Source organism: Ictalurus punctatus, chromosome 3 (genome assembly GCF_001660625.3).
Source record: "Ictalurus punctatus breed USDA103 chromosome 3, Coco_2.0, whole genome shotgun sequence".
NCBI lineage: Eukaryota > Metazoa > Chordata > Actinopteri > Siluriformes > Ictaluridae > Ictalurus > Ictalurus punctatus.
This window is the reverse complement of record NC_030418.2, coordinates 6936354-6958853: the sequence shown is the minus strand read 5'-3', so window position 1 is coordinate 6958853 and position 22500 is coordinate 6936354. Positions and strand designations below refer to the sequence as shown.

General features: G+C 38.3%; 1 protein-coding gene across 2 annotated transcripts in view; it reads left to right on the top strand.

The window, feature by feature from the left end:
* Positions 1–22500, top strand: part of lrrc1 (leucine rich repeat containing 1) — a 55942-nt gene that overhangs the window by 4145 nt on the left and 29297 nt on the right. For both annotated transcript variants that reach the window (XM_047154365.2, XM_017464620.3), the window contains exons 2-3: positions 18319–18436; positions 21765–21843. In XM_047154365.2, coding sequence (XP_047010321.1) covers positions 18319–18436; positions 21765–21843 — 197 coding nt within the window. The remainder of the gene's footprint in view (positions 1–18318; positions 18437–21764; positions 21844–22500) is intronic.

Here is a 22500-nt window from a genome sequence, read left to right as displayed (position 1 = left end):
AGTTACACTGAAAATGATTGAAATAACATGCTGTAATAAGGAAAATGACAGCCTACCTTATAAAACCAGAAACGCACTTTTCCCCCTCCTCCTGCAGTAGCTAAACCTGCAGTGGATTATTAGCTGAGGGCTTGGTACCCGTATGCTCAGATTGTAGCAGCTCGGTCAGTAGCTTTCAGGCAGAAAATGGCAAAAATGCATGATTCCAACTGGTTAATCCTGTTTCTTATACAAGCTGGTAGGCAATAATATTAGATTAAACAAACTAAGGGATGTGTTTGGTTGAAGTGCTAGCAGCTTTATCTTAAATCGGCTTAAATCTTTGAAGTAGAAATAGTTCTGTACATCATAGACACACTGTCTGCACATTGCCTTTGTTGTGCGGCAATTTATTAGATTTAATTCCAACGTGCTAACAGATAACATTTTTGTGGCAACAGAATATTTTGAAACTAGCCCAGGTTTATGTAAAACTGTTTCCCTGGCAACTCTGTAACTGTCCTGTCCACTGTTCCTCTTTCAATGAAAATATAACGAGCATGGGGCAGCATGGTTCTGTCCCCAATGGGTCTTTATTAGCACTTGCTGCAGTTCCCATTTTGGCCACTATGATATAATAACTACAGAGCTCAATGGGGCTGTGAGCACTGTTCCACACAACATCTAGAAAGGTGAGCAATTCAACGGAATATCGGGTTTTTAAATAAATTGTTGGTCACCCAAAAGGGCTAATTGATTATTTCAACAGAATTGAAAATGTATGGATTTGTGAATGAGGATTTTAAATGTCTGTTATATATGGCGGGGCTCTACCTCACCTGCAAATATGGATAAGGTGTAACTGTCCAAAAATCGAAATCTCCCAGCTGTGCCTCAGAACAACAAAAATACTTTATATGGGAGGGCTTTAAGACTAAGCTCATAATTTCATGTCCCTTAAAGTGTGTTGCAATAGTGATGCCAAGTGCACTGTGCAAAGCTGTTAAATTGACCAGAAGAGCTGCTTACAGTGTTCCTTGACATGTAAGTAATCAAATTCCACAGCAGCTCACTGAACCGATATCAGATAAATTGGGGAGTCTTTCTGATCAGCAGAAAGTTGAAGAGTTCTAACTAAAATGGTGGTATTGGAGCTCCACTTTGACTAAACATGTGTTCAGCCTAATTAGAGGACAGTTTGACCCAGCTCAGCTTCATCAACCAGTTAATCTCCAGTGGTGTTTAGGTCTCAGTAATGTCACTGAACGGGGAAGGAGAATATGGTAATATGTGACCGTAACTGATTCCTCATTTTACTGACTAAATTGGGTATATTCAATCGGCTTTGACAATATAAAAATGTAAATCTGTAGATCTAGATTTCTTGGAACCTCTCCCCATAACATGCCAATAGTATACAGTTCCTTGAGAAAGAGCAAGGCAACAATGGTTGTGTTATCCATCATTTCCATTTTTATATTTCCAAACCAGCGAATAAGTCCTGTTGCTTAACAAAACAAACTAAAGCAAATAGAATCACTGGAAATCCACTGTGAGTAGCCTGATCACAGGACCGTTGCTATAATACCGTTGTTTCAAAACAAGAACTGCAACCTAGGTGTTATCAAGTTTTTTTTTCCAAAACAACTCAGAACAACGTTGTTTTTTTTTTTTTTTTTATAGGGTTGATGGTTAAATGAACAAACTTGAGCAGCTACTTATTTGATCGCCTACATGTGTAAACACGTAAGCCAAAATTCGCGGAAGTACATCTCACTTATGCTTTTAAATAGTGCTGTGAAGAATTCCTGCTTTTAACCATTTAATGCATGAGCCTTGCTTTATAATTAGTGTCAGGCTTTTTAATGGGTTTCCTCTTCACGCTGAGATTATTTGGCATGTAGGGCAGTGACAGGTATTCAGTACATTTAATAACTTTACCAAATTATTGTAAATTAAAATAGTTCCAGTGATGACGGTTTCCAATGGTTTGCATCTTGCGTTAAGCATGTATTCACTCTGGTGAAGTCTTCTCTTGATTGTTGACTTTGACAAGGATACTCTTAACTCAAGGAGAGTGTTCCTGATCTGGCCAGCTGTTGTGAAGGGGTTTTCTTCACCAGGGAAACAATTGTCATTGGCTGTTTGAGGCGAATTGTGTTTTCCGTGGTCTTCCGGGCCTTTTGGTGTTCCTGAGCTCACGGGTTTCTTTCTTTCTTGCTTTCTTTCTTTCTTGCTTGCTTGCTAATAATGTACCAAATAGTTGATTTGTCCACACCTAATGTTTTTTTGCCATCCCTCTGAGTTTGTTTTGATTTTTCAGCCTAATGATGGCTTGCTTTACTGGGACTGACAGCTGTTTCATATTGAGTGTTAACAGCAACAGATTCCAAATGGCAAATGCTTGAAATCGACTCTAGATGGTTTATCTGATTACTTGTAAGTGAAATAATGAGGGAATGCCATGGAACAGCTAAGCAACCAATCGTCCAACTTTTGGTTCTTTTAAAAAGACGGGATCGCATATACAAATTGCTGTAATTCCTACTCTGTTGACTTGATTTGGATTTATATACCCTCAAATTTATGTTCATCATATAATTTCAATTCCAATACACTGTAGTAATATATGTAGTATATATGTAATGTAGCTAATATAGAAAATAACTTTCTCAGTGGCCGGATATTTATGGGCCTGGCTGCCGTTTTGTGTATAATGTCACCTGGATGCTGTAGATTTGTACCTAGTAACTGCTGCTGTAATCATAAAGACTTATCCCAAGACATCTTTTCAACACACTTAGCATTGTTTACTATTACTGTTCTACAGCCTTATACTGTAATGATTTATAATCCCTCTATCCGGTGTCATCCAGAAGAGGACAGGTTCCCATTTGAGTCTGGTTCCTGTCAAGGTTTTGTTGTCTCAGGGAGTTTATCCTTGCCATTGTGTCCTTACTCATTAGGGAGCTAATTATAAATCTGCATCCGGATTTTTGTGAAGATGTCTGTTGCTAAAAGTGATTTACAAATCAAATAAATTAGATTTCTAGAGCTGAGGTAGGCCCAACAACAGCAGCTTTCCAAGTTGACTTGAAACGAATGTTTGCACTTGGGTATAAATATTACAGACACCCCAAAACAAGAGAACAAGAAATCATGTTTTGATGGGTAATTAGTGGATTTTCACTTTACAAGGGAAGTTAGCTAAACTGCTAGCTAGGAGAATTTACAGTTCGGATACTGTTTAGTATTGTTCATCGGATATTTAACCAGTTAAATAATGTTTTTAAAATGTAGTAGTACACCTGAAGTTTGGTAAAATTAGTTTGTGGATTCGTGATTGCGTAAAGTGACTGACTTGAAGCTGTATGTGCGACATTTTCACTTGAGCTGCTGCTTCAATTTATAAATATTCATGAGTTTTACATAATGACACGTGAAATTTCACATTATTTGTAAGTCAATGTAATTCACATTTACAATATACAGCAGTTTATTTTGATAACCCAGCACAATTTTTTTTTTCCTGCTGTACATTTGTAATTGTATGTATTATTCCTAAACATAAATACTTAAGAAGAAAGCATATGCGGTATTAATTCTTAAAAACTAGAAACCCACCTTACTCCCCACATCCTATGGCAGGAAATGTACAAGAACAGAATACAAAATTACACAAAAACTGAGCTTAACAGAGGGAATGTGGTCTAAAACAAAACAAAAAAGTTCCCTGAGATAAGGACTATGGTTTGAAGTCTGAAAAGTATGAGGGGGGTCAGGGGGAGTGGAGAGAACCTGTTCAACAAATGCAAAATGTGAGAATGTGGAAAGTGCAGCGTGCCAAATGGATGGTCCAGAAATAGTTCAAATTTCATGCAGGCACTGGCTGTCAGGCTAATGGGTAGCTAAGTACAAATCACATCGTAGCAGTTTCGAAACGGAGCTGATGATCATCTATTTGTATTCGACTGCTATTTTTCATTTATTAGTTGAATGTTCTTTTTGTTACTTTTTTTTTTTTGCTTATAGAATATTGAAACATTTGAGAAAAACTGGAAGCCCCCCCCCCCCTCCCCCCCGTCCTTTTCATCTTTGCCTTCATATACAAGATTGAAACAACTTAAATAAGCTTTAATACAGTTCTTCTAAACAATAAAAACCTGCACTTGGGTAAAACATGTAATCACATTGTACGTCATATGATTTGGTTACATGACCGAACTTTAAAGTTGACTTCAGAATGCAGGTTAATGTGGCACATATAGATACGATGAAATGCTTGCTTGCCATTCCTGAATCGACTTGCTGTTATTCTTTGTGCCTCGTTTTACAGACTGCTGTTAGGTGTTTGATTTAAGTTAATGAAATTGTTTAGCTGTTTGGAGAGCAAACAGGAGTGGCACATAGCAGAGAGGTAGCCTATTCTTTTTAAGGCCTGTCAATTTTCTGAAGATTTTAAAGACTTGATTTAAAGTAACAATTGTGGACTGATTTCTTCACTTTCTGCAATAAAACACATGGCTAATATTGCAAGAAGGGATGGAATAATTAAAGCCTTTGTGTGTGTGTAATTATAAGGTAACACAGGCCAAATTCCGTTAGTTATTCATAACAATGGTTAATACCAAGGAATACAGATGTGATGTGTGGCAAAAGGTTGTTGAGCTTCACAAAATGGGAAGTGGCTATAAGAAAATAGCACAAGCATTGAAAATGCCCATTTGCACCATCAGGGAAATAATTAAGAAGTTCCAGTCAACTGGAAATGTTATGAATCAACCTGGAATTGGACATGTGTTTATATTGTCTCAACGCACTGTGAAGAGGACGGTTCGAGTGGCCAAAAAATCTCCAAGGATCACAGCTGGAGAATTGTGAATTAGAAGTTAGTTGCATCTTGGGGTCAGAAAGTCTCCAAAACTACAATCAGAACTACAATCCAAACTACAACTACAACTTCACCTACATCACCACAAGTTATGTGGAAGTGTTTCAAGAAAAAAAAGCCTCTACTCTCATCAAAAAACAAATTCAAGCGTCTTCAGTATGACAGACACTACTGGAACTTCAAATGGGATGGGATCGGATTCTATGGTCAGATAAAACCAAAATGGAGCTTTTTGGCAATAAACACCAGAGGTGGTTTTGGCACACACAGAGAGGTAGCCATATGGAAAAGTACCTCATGCCCACGGGTAAATATGTTGGTGGATCTTTAATGTTTTGGGGCTGTTTATCTGCCTGAGGACCTGGGCATTTTGTTAGGATTCATGGCATCATGGACGATTACGCCTCCGTATGACGGTGACTGAGGTCTTGTTATTAACATGAACAGTAAAATGTACCAATTTATTTTTATCTGTCTGACGTAATTTGCACTCGACCAGGAAAAAGCATATATTTCTGATTAGTACAATACCGTAAGTTTGCCATTTGAGACAATACTACCCTTCTAAATTTCATACACTAGACAACAGAGTGTATGGTGCATAGTATAAGTGTATAGTTTATAGTATGTCATTTGGGACACACTACATATATTGGCCGAGTTTAAAATGCAGAGCAATAAAATATAGATGATTGATTTGTCCTGGACAATTTGTTAGGATACATGGCATCATGGACTCTATCAAATATCCACAGATATTAAGTGAAAACCTGACTGCCTCTGCCAGAAAGATTAAGATGGGCCGTGGCTGGATCTTCCAGTAGGACAATGATCCAAAACATACATCAAAATCAAGGTCCTGCCATGGCCATCCCAGTCCCCTGACTTGAAACCCATAGAAAACCTGTGTGGTGAACTGAAGAGGAGAGTTCACCAGCGTGGAGCTCAAAATTTGAAGGATCTAGAGAGATTCTGTATGGAGGAATGATCTCAGATCCCTTGCCATGTATTCTCCAACCTCATCAGGCATTATAGGAGAAGACTCAGAACTGTTATCTTGGCAAAGGGAGGTAGCACAAAGTATTGACTAAAAGGGTGGCAATAATTGTTGCACACCTATATTTAACAAAGAATATTTTTATAAATAAAATATTTTGATAAACCTGTCTTTTGTTTGCAGTTGTTTGATATCCTTGAGAGCAGAGTATTTTTCTGAATTTTTTTAAACAAAAAGTAGGGCTGCAACTAACGATTATTTTCATAATCGATTAAAATCCACAAACTTAGTGTTACAAATATAAACTTCAGACTAAAACTTTACAAAACTGCTTGTCCCATTATATAAGACTATATTTAAAAAAGAGCCCAACACACACACACACACACACACACACACACACACACACACACACACACACACACACACACACACACACACACCAGAATATATATTATTCATTTAGGACTGTAGTTTAATTCGGTGCATTTTTTGCATCCATAAAAATAATGCATAAATACTTAGGTATAAAATAAATGAATATAAATTTATATTATATAATAGTTTTTATGCATGACTTTTTATGAAAGGTAACTCTGACATAAACAGTAAACTGAAGAACATCATTGTCGTTGACTCTGGGTATTAGGCTAAAGCTAGCGGCGTCACGTTACGTGCGTGTGACATCATCCGCCATCAACTATGAAGTGGCTTATACTTCCGGTTGGTAAAAAACGCTAGTGTTTCATTTGAGACGAAACTACCTTTCTAAAATTCATACACTAGACGGTAGAGTACACAGTGCATAGTGTAAATGTATAGTACGTCATTTGGGACACAACTTCAGTATTTACTCTCTTATGCGTGTTTTCGGAGTAACGCAGTGAGTAAACGTAACCCGTGCCGCATGCAGACCAATTAATCGATAATGAGATTCGTTGACAACGATTTTCATAATCGATTATTATCAATTTTATCGATTAGTTGTTGCAGCTCTAATCAAAAGGTTAAACAATAAAGACAATCTTTCACATCCTTCTTTGCTCATATTTACCAAAGGTATATGTATATATATATTTTTTAAAAGTACACTTTATTCATATGTACAAGCTACAAAAAGGTCAATTGTTTGGGAGTGTCATTGGAAAATGATTGGCGGTGCCATTTACCAGCAGTGTAAACAACCCAACAGCAAAGAGGGCAGGAATGACAAAGCGCCACGTTTGTGTTTTTATAAAGGTCCCGTCATGTTTCTTGCAATCTGCATTTTATAGCTGTATGTCACCTTACTGTAAACAGGCTACTTCACCCTATACACTAAATACAACAGACTGAATTATTTTATTTGCAACTAACAAGAACAAAAAACTAAAATTTAAAAATATAAATCACTTGATGTGTCATGCAAGGAACACTATATATAATGAATAAAACATTGAAGTAAAAGTAAGTAAAGCTTTTCGAATGGTGTGACAGTACGCAAGTTCTCTGGGAGTCTAAAGTGCAAAACTGGGAGGGATGTTATACTCTCTCTCCTCCATCTTTCACAGAAGCACTAACCAATCGTGGGTCTCTGTGAGCTCACGATGTATGCGAAAGAGGGCAGCTTTCCTCCAGATGCGTTAGTGGAGGTTGGCTTCATATATTTTGGAGGTAGCTAGTGGGTGTAAATTGGCAAGACCAAACTAGGGAGGAAAAAAATCCCTTCAAGTAAATAATACCAGATTTGGTAAAGTTTTGTCAGCTAGTCAGTGATTTGTGCCCATTGCACATTAATACACGCTAAAATGATTTAAGACGTGTGAACGATTTTATATTTGGACCCTTTTACATTCACACCATCTCTGCATGACGTGCATTAAAACATGACCCCATCTGACCTGCTGTGGTATTAATACTCCATGTCTACTTCCTTTTCATTTGTGGAGCATAAACTCCTCCATATAAACCTGTTCAGTCCTCTCCCTCTCACTTTCTACATGCTGTGAATTGTGTTTAAAATCACAGTATGCACCAGTGGTATGGCCTCTAGCAAAGAGAAGACTGATTATATTGTCAGTAATAAATATCTTATTTGCTAATGGGCATTATTCTTCGTCATTCTCTCGATATTCATCCTTTCGGCCTGTTTTTCTCGTTTATGCCCTTGAGTCTCTGTGTTCACCTGATATTGATGTCTTTTAAACTCTGATATGTTATCGATTTATTGTCGGACTCTGCTGTGCTGTTAAAGTTAACTGGCTATTAATTTAACACTTGTTACACATTCCACTGCACACTTTCACACATTTATACATCAGAAATTTATTATAAGTGAAAGCCCAAATGCCTCGTTTTGGTTGCCTGGAAACTTAATCGACTAGGATTAAAACTGGTAAATAACATAATGTAATAATGTATGACGAGTTATTTCGCTAGTCAATACAGACGAAGTGAAATGAATGTGTAATGATTATTCTACTCTTAACAAAGTGTCTAAAAGGCCACATCAGGTTTGCATCATGTCAGTGTCCATTGTTTTGGCTTTGAGTTTTGGTGTTCTGTCCACACATCACACCTAAAAGATATCCTTTTTTTCTCCGTATGAAACTGCAAGCTGACTGCATGTATTGTAGCACGTGTTATAGTTAATGTAGCATGTGTTGTGTTGTTATATTTACCCTATCACCACCGTGAATCACGTTGAGGTTTAACACTGCTACATACCAAATGAAAACATGAATTTTCTTGGTGCCTTGTGGGGTTTTTGAACATACTTGTCTGCTGGGGAACTACAAATATAAAACTACCTCGGACATGAAATGTGCTTGTGGTGGGCACTCGGGCTACTGATTCGTCCATACCTGCTTAAGTGTGTGGATCATTGACTGCCTGCCTCAGCGACATGGCACATCTAGACTAAATAAGTAAACATTTGACAAGTGATAAACACACATTATGTCTACATAAACAGGATATGATGCATTTAACTGTTCACTTATGCTGAAGAGTTTGTCTTTTCTAAACCACATTTTAGGCCTAGTGTCACTTTTCACTATACGTATAATATGGGTTAGATGAAAAAGAGCTGAAAGCAAAAAGATGGATGTCTGGGTTAAGTGTTTATCGTGGTGTAGTGCCAAACGTTCCTGAGTGGTTTCAGTGATTGATGAAAGCGTCCTTACACACACAGATTCATAACTTGATTTATAACCTGGACCAGCATTACTGATTTCATATGTTGGTCAGGCTCCAGTACTTTAGTATTGGAAAGGTTTGTTTTTGGGTTTGTTTATCCATCCATCCATCTGTCTTAGATTCTTATAAGCATTATCTCTTTAGAACGAGTGGATGAACGTGTGTAGGATTTGTATGGAATCATCATTGGAACCGGTGGATGAACTGAATAGATTCTGGAATTGATCCAAAACAGGGTCACGGCCATAGCAAGGTCAAATCTTAGCTTCCATCCTGTTTAATGTATATTTTAAGGGTAGATCACGCAATCAGGATGCAATAGACCTGTTTATTGCGGAGGCATCCCGGTCGAGTTCTGCTTGTTACCTCATACATTCAGAATGATTTGATTCAGATATAACTGGAAACACATGGCCTTATAGAGATTTTCATAATCGATTAGTTGGCTGGTTATTTTTTCGATTAATTGGATGAGAGGCTTTCAGTACCTTTTTTTTTGTTTTGTTTATTTATAATAAAATCCACAAACACACACACCAGAATATATATTATTCATTCAGGACTGTAGTTTAATTCAGTGTTTTTTGTGCATCCATAAAAATGATGCATAAATACTTGTGTATATAAAATAAACTAAAGTATATAAAGAGTAAAGTGAAGTAAGTCATTGTCGGTGACTCTGGGTATCTGCTAAAGCTAGCGGGGTCGCGTTACGTGCGTATGACGTCATGCGCCACTGACTAGGAAGCGGCTTATACTTCCGGTTAGTAAAAAACCACTAGTTTTCCATTTGAGACAATATTACCTGATTAAATGTATTTACTCCTTGCCACGTGCAGACCAACTAATCGATAATGAGATTTGTTGACAACGATTTTCATAATCGATTAGTATCGATTTTATGGATTAGTTGCTGCAGCTCTACAGCTAAAAAGGCAGATCATGCCAGTGTACCATACTGTATAAGCAAGAGCTTCTAGTTTTTCTAGCTTCCATTTGGAATGGCCTTCTAATATGCTAACTTGCAAACTCTGCTGTCTGTTAATGTGTTTATTTAGCAGTATACTTAAAGCTTTAAAAAAAAAAAAAAAAAACAGACACGGAAAAAAGCTAGTTTTTGTTTACTCCTTGTAAATTGACTTGTCATCCACAAACAGTTGTTGTGTTTGCTGTACTGCTGAGCTGCTGTGTCAATCACAAACAGGGCTCAGTCAGGTTCCAGAGCTCTTCCACAGAGAAGTAAATACATGCTAATCTTCTGCAGTGTAATAGAAATGTGCGTGTTTTTATTAGAATTTTAAGATCTGGGGCAGAAGGTTCCAGTCATAAGACCATGAGTTCAGTGTGATCTACCTGTTGCTGTTGATGTTGCTGTTGGTATGGTATGATGTGGTGTCTCTCAGGAGACTTTACAGCTTGCAGGCTGAGCTTGAGGAACTGGACAAGTGAGATTTTTGTCTGACACTCATCACAACGATTTTCAAAACACAGACCAGTGATGCATGATGGGATTTAGTTACACAGAAGGTGAGCTGATTTATGTATTTATTTATTTTAAAACCAAGGCCGTGATGTTCTCAGTTTGTCTTTATTATGCTGCATATTGTACCGTACAGGCAGACGGCACATTGAAAAGGGAAAAACTGGTGGTTTCTGTTACGCTGTGGGAAGAATGGTGTCGAGGCTTATTGGAGCAGTTCTGGAGGCCAAATATCTTACACACACACGCACAGTCACCTGGTTGTATGTTGACTGTTCTTGCACAGGAAGTGCTGGAGGCGTGTCCAGGATCGTGCTGATACGGCTGCAATTCTGAAAAAGAGTAATGTCTTCTGCTTAGATAGGAGATGTCTAAATATAAAGGTGTTTTGTGCAACAAGAGTGAATAACTTTCAATTATTCTGCCTAAGCCACCAGGTATATCTGAAGAACGAGTGGTTGTATGTTTGTAGGGTTTATATGGAATGATCTTTTTTAACCAGCCGAAAAACTGATTAGATTTTGGAATCGATCCAAACAAGATCAAGGGCAAATGTTAAAAGCTATTGAAAAGCAAAATATTTCTATCACACAGATATGTAGCTTGCTTGGTCATGTTCAGTAACTCATAGTCCCCTTTTTTTTGGGGTGTGTGTGTGTGTGTGTGTGTGTGTGTGTGTGTGTGTGTGTGTGTGTGTGTGTGTGTGTGTGCTATCTATGTTTTTACCCCATGTCTGTCTTATACAACGATTCTCTTTAGCACTAGGGCTGTCTCATCATCAATCCAACCCACAATAAGAATTTGTGATCTCGATATTGACAATATGGTTAGTGACATGTTTACATGTCGCAACGTGTGTGGAGTTCAAACCCTAAACCCTTAACACTAACCCTAACCCGGGGCATTGGTGGCTCAGTGGTTAAAGGCACTGGGTTAATGATCAGAAGGTCAGGAGTTCAAGCCCCAGCACTGCCATGCTACCACTGTTGGACCCTTGGGCAACGCCCTTAACCCTCAATTGGTCATTGTATAAATGAGATAAGTCGCTCTGGATAAAGGTGTCTGCCAAATGCCATAAAAATGTAGATGAGGAATAAGAATTAATCGCCAAAGACGGAGCTTCCTCCTTAACATGGTAGTGGTTCGGATGAAGATCAGATGCGAATCGATCAGTGATTTGTAAAGAGTGTCACAAAACCGAATCAACAAAGGGTGGAAATGCATCAAATTTGCTGCACCACTTCAAGCAAAAATACTGACCAGAATATGAGGAAAGCCAGAAGATATTGTTACTATTTTCAAATCATCATTTATATCGTTGCAGTAAAAAAAAACAGCATGTAATATAGTGATATAGTTTTAAGTCTACATCTCCCGTCCCTAGTTAGCACGCAATCTCAAGGACAAGTGCTTGAATGGTTGTAGGATTTATATGGAGTTTCCTTCTAACCAGTGAATGAACAGGGTCATGGTCACATCAGGGTCATATATCTGAAATTGCTTTTCTTCAGAAGCCTCCTTCCTGTTTTGAAGTATATTTTAAAGGTATTTCAGGCATAAGGTTTAATAAAAAGAAGGATGAGACATGTTGACCGCTGAGAATCCTGTACTTATCTTACTCGGCATATATTGATGTATGGACAGGATTAAATAATATCAATTCTTGCAATCTTGGGCCCTAGATAACCAAATATTATCTGTATATGGTTACTGTTTGATATTAGTATTTAGTAGATTTAAAAAAAAAAAAATAATAATTTTTAAACACAATTAAATCTCCGCCTGATGATGTTTACTGTGTGTATAGTTATCATACAGTACGTTCACATGGACAAAAATTATCCAGTATTAACCGGATTAAGACAATACTCTGATTAAGAAACTAGCATGTAAACAGCAATTTTTTATGACCTTAATCCGACTAAAGTCATACTCGAAGTAAACACAAATGGAATTAAGACCTGTGGAGTATTCCTGTTTTAGTCGCATTATCGACGTGTATTACAGACATGTACACACCTTAATCACACTATTAACCTCGTGTGAGATTGTTCACCGTATTTTGCGACATTACACGTACACACACACGGCAGCGCTCAACTGTTTTACGGCAAACGAGAGAGCACGGCTGCATCAGAAACCACTTACTTACCTGCTTTATAGCAGGCGAAATACATGTATCTCGGCTACTATATAGTAGGTAAGTACGTGGTTTGGGACGCAGCCCATAGCTTCAAGCAGTCGTCTATTTGCACGTATAGCATGACAAATAATTAACTGCACTTGAATCTTTCGTACAATGAAAAATAAACACACCCAAAACTGTATATGGTACCATAACTAAGACGAACCTCATGTCAATACATGAAATTCTGTAGGGAACGTCGGATAGCGTGGTGTGGTGACGTAATGACGTGTACCGTTAATCAAACTATGTTCTATAACATGTTAAATGGGAACATGAAAGGAGTATTCTAAAAGCAACTCATGTAAACACCTTAATTAGAGTATTGCCTTATTCACAATAAGATCAATAATTAGATTGTTGCTGTTCATGTAAACGTAGTCATAAGCATGATCCACACTAACATGGATCGTTTTAAAAACACTATTTTTATATTTTGGCCAAACTAGTTTTCAGTCTGTTTCCCCAAGTGGTTCCTGTCCATGTGGACAAAAAAAGAAAACACGAAAGAGGACAGAAAACTACATGTGCACTGGGTGTTTGACCCATGACCTTGACAGCATTTTTGGCATTTTTGTTTGATTTGACAACATAAACCTGCAAGTTTAGTTAAGTCTGCAAATTAGTATGTTTTACATTTAAGATGAAATTAAAATAACTCATGCAGAAAGCAACATCACGGTGGCTTCCGCTATCTTACAGTTGTGGAGATCACATGACAATCAGGTCAGCATTTTCAAAAGTTTGAGATTTGTGCCAGAATGGCGAGTGTACAGAGGTGTGAAAATGTATGTTTTTTTTTTTCTTTCTGTTTTTGTGTATGTCTCACTAAATTGTTTCAGAAATGAAAACAAAATCCAAGATAAAATAAAAGTTTGAATAAACACAAAATACAGTTTTTAAATGATAGTTATTTATGGAACTACAAAAGTTATCCAATACCATTTGCGCCTGTGTGAAAATGTATTTCCCCCCGTAGTGAGTAATTCCCCAAATCTATGGAACCGCATTCATAATGGGGTTCAGCTGGACTAGACGCAACCAGGCCTGATTACTGCAAACCCTGTTTAATCGGATCAAAACTTAAATAGAACTTTTTCAACAGCATGAAGTTGGTTAAAAGGTCTTACCCAGTAACACACTATGCCAAAACTGAAAGAAATTCCAGAGATGATGAGGAAGAAGGTGATTGAAATACATCAGTCTGGGAAGGGTTACACAGCTCAGGCTCAGGTGCTGAAGGAATAAAAAAAAAAAGATGTTTACATTGTCAACAGCCATAGCCACAACCACAACTTACTAAGTTGATTTTAAATTGTGCAAGCAAAATCCGTCTGCGGAGACGATTATGCCTCCATATGACTGCAACTGAGGTCTTGTTGGGCATGAAAGGAAACATTAATTTGAACAGTAAAATGTACCAATTATCTGTTTGACGTAATTTGCACTCGACCAGGAAAAAGCATATATTTCTGATTAGTACAATACCGTAAGTTTGCCATTTGAGACAATACTACCCTTCTAAAATTCATACACTAGACAACAGAGTGTATGGTGCATAGTATAAGTGTATAGTTTATAGTATGTCATTTGGGACACACTACATGTATTGGCCGAGTTTAAAATGCAGAGCAATAAAATATAGATGATTGATTTGTCCTGGACATTTTGTTAGGATACATGGCATCATGGACTCTATCAAATATCCACAGATATTAAGTGAAAACCTGACTGCCTCTGCCAGAAAGCTTAAAATGGGCCATGGTTTGTTCTTCCAGCAGGACAATGATCCCAAACATACATCAAAATCAACACAAAAATGGTTCACTGACAACAAAATCAAGATCCTGCCATGGCCATCCCAGTCCCCTGACTGTCCTTCGAAATGTGAAGGATCTGGAGAGATTGTGTATGGAGGAAGGGTCTCAGATTCCTTGCCATGTATTCTCCAACCTCATCAGGCATTATAGGAGAAGACTCAGAGCTGTTATCTTGAACTCCAAACCATTAAATTTTATTTATAAAGCGCTTTTAACACCGGACATGCATTGCATTACATTTATGGTATTTGGCAGACGCTTTTATCCAGAGCGACTTATTCATACATCTAAGCAATTGAGGGTTAAGGTCCTTGCTCAAGAGCCCAACAATGGCAGATTGGCGGTTCTGGATTGTAAACTCACGATCTTCTAAGCAGTAGACCAACACCTTAACCACTGAGCTACCACCGCCCTATAGGCACAAAATCAGCTTTACAGAAATCCAGATCTAAATCTGAAATTCAAATTTGAAATGTGTCCCCATAGCTAAGTGAACCTAAGCAAGCAAATGTTAGCCTCCCAACTAAAGAGCCAGAGCCAGCTGGGAGCTCTGTTTAGCAGTGTTGTTGTGTCTATCAGAGCTCTTCTTAGTTGTTGCTAGGCTTATCTGCGCCTCTGATTTGTGACATGGGCGTGACCCTGATAAGGAACTAAAATAGTTTTTTTTTCTTTTTTTTTTTTTCCTTCCTCCAAGCTAGATTGCATTTGAGATGTATTATTTATTTATTATTTTTTAGTGACAGGCCTGGCTGTGCATTGTAATCACGTGTCCATGTTCTGTATAAGTTTGATAGCAGTGTGAGTGCTCGCAGCACATTCATCGTTAAAGGACTCTTCAGGTGTTTCCTTTTAATTCAGCTTTGAGTCATTGCTGGTCTTGGATAAAAAAGAATAACAAGGAACCATGCTGGAACCTCATCACCTTTTCATCCACAATCTGTCTTGAATTTCCTCTCCTCAGCCTCTGGTACGGTTAAAAAAAAAAGAATTAGCATAAATTAGCATTCGATTCGTGAGTGGAAGACAGGCTCAGAATACTCTTCTAATAACAGCACGCCATGACGGCTAAGGACTGCATACATCAAGCTTCTTTTCAGGCGTTGCTGTTGGCTGCTGTCGAAACGCACCCGTGATGTATTTTTGGTTGGTGCGAGGAACTTTAACTGCACTATTCAGCTAAAACGATTGCAGGTATTCAGAAGTATAAAATACCAAATATATGAAATGTGCCATCTAATCCCCAGAGTGCTATTTGCACAATTGGGTACACTTAAATTCTTAATGTGTATATCTCTCGCATGTCTTGCTTTTATAATCTCAGCGTACACTAATTGACCACTTTATTAGGAACACCTGCGCACCTACTCATTCAGCTTTTACCTAATCAGCCAATCTTGTGGCAGCAGTGCACTGCATAACATCCTGCAGATACGGGCCAGCAGCTTCATGTAACGGTCGCATCAACCATCAGAATGGTGAGCAATGTGACCTCACGGATTTTGACTGCGGCATAATGGTTGGTTCCAGATGGGCTGGTTTGAGTATTTCTGTAACTGCTGATCTCCTGGGATTTTCACGCACAATAGTCTCTAGAATTTACTCAGAATGGTGCAATAAAGAAAAAACAGAGTAAAAATGGACCCAACCTGCTTGTGTCAACAGTCCAAGCTGGTGGAGGTGGTGTTAATCAATCATCGCTTGAATGCCACAGCCTATTTGAGTATTGTCGCTGACCATGTGCATCCCTTCATGGTCACAATTTGCCCTTCTTCTCATGGCTACTTATAGCATGATGATGCTCCATGCCAAAAAGCAAAAGTCATCTCAAACTGGTTTCATGAACATGACAATGAGTTCAGTGTTCTTCAGTGGCCTTCCCAGTCACTGGATCTGAATCCAATAGAACACCTTTGGGATGTGGTAGAACCGGGAGATTCACAGCATGAAAGTGCACCTGAAAAACCTGCAGGACTTCTGTGATGCATTCATGCCAACATGGACCAGAATCTCAAAGGAATCTTGCGGAATCCATGCCATGAAGAATTGAGGCCGTTTCGAAAGCAAACGGAGGCCCCCTACCACTTTGTGAGTGCTTAGTCCTATCTCAGTGTAATTCAGCGCAATGCTTAATTATATCTTGAAAAGAAGTTGTGTGCTTTGTCCCCCCTGCAAATTGAAGTATTGTCCGAGTTTAAAATGGACAACAATTAAATATACGTGACATTTTTGGCACGTTTGGGAACCAAGTGCTTATAATAAAGGATAACACGTTCAGTCATAATTTCTACACACATCCTCCAGCAGCAGACATTAACAGACGTATCTCCTCTGAATAGTACTTAAAAGACAAATGAAATTGATTCTGTTCTTTGTTGATGAATGCCTTTGCATGGGCATTATTGTGGCGCTTGTATTCTAAACGTGGCATAAAATCAACAGTTGGAGCAACAAAATTGCTCATTGTAGTTGCGTTTATGATAATAGTCTGTGATGAGCCTATTTTGAAGAGACACATCGTCTGTCGTGTACCGACGTGCACAATTAGACAGCATACTCGTGTTAAGAGCGACAGTTATTTTTGAATCTTTGGCATTCAGTAGCATTTAATGATTTCCTTTGAAAGTGTACGTAGCCTCTGACGACCAGAGTTTTCCTGGAGAGCATGGAGAATCATAGATAGCCTGAAAAACAAATTGAATGCTTTCTCAGGTTGTGAATTAAAGTTTGTTTGTGGTGGGAATTGAACACAATATGACAGGCTATATAACAACTTTAATAATATATCTTATTTATCTACCCTATTATGTATATACTGACAAACAGGAAGAACTGTCAAGGGTTGATGCTGGAGCACACACACACAAAAAAAAAAGGCTGTTATTGCTAATTTTGAGTTTTTATTAAGGCATCGAGGCACTTTGCGTTATGAAGAATAATGCACTTTATTTTTGAATGAAAGTCTGGACTACGTGTTTCTACAGGTCGGTATCTGGATGGCTTTGTAAGATTTTGTTACACACTTCCTGTAAGGCTGCAGTTCACGTCCATTCAAACAGAAGCCAGGTGATGTATCTGTATAGTTCCTGTAATCGTGGATAAGACTGCAATTGTGATGAAAGCCACCATGGAGAAATTGTAGAAGTAGGGCAGATAAAGCGTTAAATGGCTGATTACATCAGCGGTGGACGGGCACACGGAGCTGTTTTTGCCAGGCCACTGGGCAATCTTAATTGCTCAACTGTTCTTTTTGGGAAAAGAATCGATCATGGCCTGTCTACAGACATTTTTGGATTGTTTCATGCTTCGCCGACTCACTGACTGTTACAGCTCTGTGTGACATTGCAGAATTTGAATAGCTTGATGTTTGTGCTGCTCGTTTGCCGAGGGTGATGATTAGCTGATTAGTTGATGTGTTCAGTGGAATTTTCAGCATCTTTTAATGATCATTTTTGAATTTGTTTTTAAGGAGATTTCAAAGAAATTTGCCTACTATTTTCTGTGCACCATACTCGAGACTGTGAATTTTCAAACGCATGATTAGTGTGTTTGAGTCTCTGCAAAAGCTATTTTAAGATTGAAAGGATTTTTTTTTTATACAGGCGCTTTTGTAAAGGGATGTGTTGCCTGCTTCTTGGAAATTGACTTAGAAATTGAGAACTGTACATACGGAAACATCGCTCATGGCTTTGACCTTTGTGGAGTAGAGGAATAGGATTTATTGGAGTTCATTACTCGTAAAAATTGTCCTACTTTAAAATGGAGACTCAACATTTGCTTGCTATTTTTCAGCAATTCTTCCAGCTGGTGAAGTTAAGGAAGCTGGGACTGAGCGACAACGAGATCCAGAGACTTCCTCCTGAGATAGCCAACTTCATGCAGCTTGTAGAGCTTGATGTCTCGCGCAATGGTAAGCGAACCTGATTTCTCCTTTCCTCCTTTGAGTTCATGCACTTTCAGTGGAATATTCTTTGGTTAGCTTAGCATTTACAGTGGATATAAAAAAAAAAGTGAAGCTTTTCTTCATCTTCAGATGTCTGACGGATACCTGCAGGTTTTGTGCCGAAATAAATTGTTATTTGGAGCTGTTCATGATTCCTTCTATCCTGAATAGAGTCCCAGTCCCAGCTGAAGATAAGCTGATGATGCTGCCACCACCATGCTTTACCCTGGGTATGGTGATCTTTGGATGATGCGTCGTATTGTTTTTGTGCCAAAGATTTCTTATGGAAACTTCTACCTTGGTCTCACCAGACCATGACACTATTTGCCACATGGTTTGACAGAATTTAGGTGGGTTGGATGTTGTTGTGCGTCCTTCTTGCCAACCTATTACGTTGTCCATGTGAAAAACACAAGAGATTGTTGTCATGCAGGAAGTGACCAGTACTTGCCAGATTTTCCTGCAGTAGGCCTCTTGGAAGCTTCCCTGATAAGTTTCTTCTTGTCCTTTTGTCAGTTTTGGAGGTACATCCTGTTCTTGTAAATGTCACCGTGTTGCCCCATTTTTCCCAGTTTTTTCATGGTACATCTAATATCTTGGAAATTATTTGTATCCCTGTCCTAAATTATATCTTCTTACATGCTTTGTAAGCCCTTTGTGCACCAGGTTAGTGTAAGCCCCCCCCCCCTCTTTTCTTTTCTTCCTTCCCCACTATTTGTTTATCACTTAAGTTAGGTGCTATATCACTTTAATGGTGGAAAAATATTTGTATCTTAGTTTCATTTTCTGCAATTATTCATAGGGGTGTGTAGACTTGTATCCACTGTAATACATGTAGTGTTGCAATGAGGAACGTTACGCTGATCAATACACAAATATGGACGGCTGAAAATGTATAAACACTCAGCCCTCGGCTTTTTATATGCCTCGAACGCATCTTCACCGACCACCCGTTATCAGATTTCATGAATCGGCCTTAATAATGTAGCTGTGAGCAAAAACGATTAGAAAATCACATGAACTCGCATTACATCATATTTACATTTACTCACTGAGAGGACAAACACTTTTCTGTTTGCCACTTGGGAGCCCTACATTTCCTTTTTATGTAAGTCTTTTGAAATGAAATGTACTTGTATGTGGAATCATTTTAACGAGGATACTTTATACTTGAGAAGACTTTGTAGTAATAATAATGTGTAATGGCAGTAATATGATTTTGTATTATTTTCTATTGATGAATCCCAAAAGATATTTTACATTGCTTATAGCGTGCTGTGCAGGTCCTAGAACACATTATAATGTTATGGTATATTTAGTGAGCATTTACTGTGGCTTGCATAAATATTCACCCCCTTGGATTTTGCCACATTTTGTAGTGTTACAACTTTGATTTAATTGGGATTATAGAATGTCTTGAGCCTACACAAAATAGTCATAATATTGATATAGGTGGAAAAGAATCTAGGTATTTTATTATTTGTATTGGATAAAAACAAACAAACTTGTGATTTCACAAGTATTCACCCAATTTGGTGTGAAACCCCTAAATTAGTTCTATTGCCATTAGAAGTCACATGTATAGTTGAAGTTGAAGGGTCCACCTATGTGCAACTAAAATGTCGTGATCTCAATACATAACAAACAGCATAATGAAGACCAGGTATGTATAAAAACAGGAAAAGTATCAATCAAAAAAAAATGCCCCAAACTTTGAACATACCATGGAGCATTATTAAATTTGTTATAAAGAAACGGAAAGAGTATGGCACAACCAAGGCTCTACCAAGAGGAGGGGATAAATCAATGAAGCAGCAAAGAGGAGAAGGCTAGCTCAACATGATGCTACCACCCCCACGCTTCAATGTGGGGAGAGTGTTCTCCGAGTGATGAGCAGTGTTGGGTTTCAGCCAAACATAGCGCTTTGTGCTAGTCAGAAAGTTCAATTTTGGTCTTATCAGACCAGAGAACCTTTTTTCCCTTGTTTGCTGAGTCTCCAACTCCGTAAGGGTGTTTTCATAAGGCTCGCACTCCTCCATAAAGCCCAACTTATTGATATCTCCAGCTCCCTCAGAGTTACGCTGGACCTCATGGGCACTTCTCTGGTGTGAATACTCATGCAGTCACGACTTTTTGTTTTTTTTTTTTGTTTTGTTTTTTGTTTGTTTTGCGTGTGTGTGTGGCTTTTTTATGTATTTATTTTTATTTGTAAATGATTTGGTAAACGATATATATTTTTGTCCCACATCAATATTTTGGGCTATTTTGTGTAGCTTCATTACCCTCATTACGTTCATCTGAGTTCCAGGTTATTATACTCAAAATGTGGAATAATTCAAAGGAGAGATCCTTATGCAAGGAAATACATACTGAATATAAAGCCGTTTCAGCTTTAGCCGGGGTTCTGTGGGATTAAATATAAAAAAAAAATTCCGTTTGAAGATGAGCTCATGGTGGATTACTGTGATGAATTATGAGCTCGGTTTTCTACTCATAAGAAAGTGACAGTTTTTAAAAAAATAATTATTTATTTATTTATTTATTTATTACACTTTTCGGACAGCATAACGCCGAGACTGTACAACACTATGGGCTCATTAACGTTTAAAAAAGTTCAAATACTAAATCTTTATAGCAATAACACCTCGATTCTGCTCCTTGTTATTTTGTTCAGGACTTTTTTTTCATTTTTTTTTTTTCTTTACTGGAGGCATTATTATTCTAAATATCAGCTCTTTTTCCTCACAATCGGTTCCCACACACTTGCTTGCACACACCCTGTGTATTTTTTTTTTTCTTTTTTTTTTTTTTGCATATTCTCTGTTTTATTTTGTTTTATTGTTTATTTTAAGCTCTCTTAGATTAGCTGTGGCACTGACATCACTGAGACTATTTCTCTCTCTGCTGGGAACATGGCCGGGATGATAATTACTCCCTTTCTGCACACTATTTTCAAGTTTCATACGGCGCTTTTACAGCCTGGACTCCATGTTTGGCAAGGCCGTGCCGTAATTTGCGGCGGCTCAGATGAACTTAAATGGCCGTTTCCCTCGAGTCCGTTCCGTGTTTCATGTCTCGTGTGCCGAGGCTGACTCGAAGCGCTTTTGTTAAACATTTCTAGCAAAATGCATTGAACTTTGACCTGCTTCTGAATCAGTGTACACTCCCTGCTACAGAAAGATGCTGTGCATTCTTGAGTACATTTATATAGTAAACTAATGTTGTACTGTAACTGGGTTGCCCTTATTACGACTGTAACTACTTTTTCTCCCCCTCTGTGTTCTGTTTTCCGCAGACATTATCGAGATTCCTGAAAACATTTCCTATTGCAAAGCCCTTCAAGTAGCAGACTTTAGTGGAAACCCTTTGACAAGGTAATTGAAAGATGTCTGTTACACTTCTCACACAAACATTTAACACATTTGAACTTTTATATCTCTGACTACAGCTGGCAAATCATCGCTTAGATTTATTAGTGATTGACCTCCTTTATTATTATCGTTCTTTTTCTGAGTAGGGCCTGATGATAAAGCAGCTGTGTGCATTTTGTGTGTTTTTCCCCTCCATCTAAATTATGTTTGATTTCATTTTCTCCATTTTAATCCATCTGTGCATACATTTAGCCTTTTGAGCAGTTCTCTTGCTGTGTTTATGAGAACCATGGGCTCTGATTTCGGGTGATTGCACAGCTTTTTCTGGATTGCTGGTGCTTTTTGCGTGATTAGCAAAAGTGTCCCCACACAGATTGCGCTGTTTGCCATCCGTGCACGTGCTACTTTTGATCTTATGAGAACCTTGATGGACCTGTGGACTTGACTGTGGTTACTGTGATATCATGTTAAGTCCTCTCTGCCACAGTTTTAGGCCCTGTTTGCACTAGTGCGTTTGAACACGATCCTCGTCCACACTGGCGTTTCCGCTGTGTTTCAGAAACGATCTCCGTCCACACTACACGACCGAATACGCATGTCACATGACCGTTCATGCACACTGGGGATGCGCATACAAGTGTAAACAGGAAGTTGGTTGCT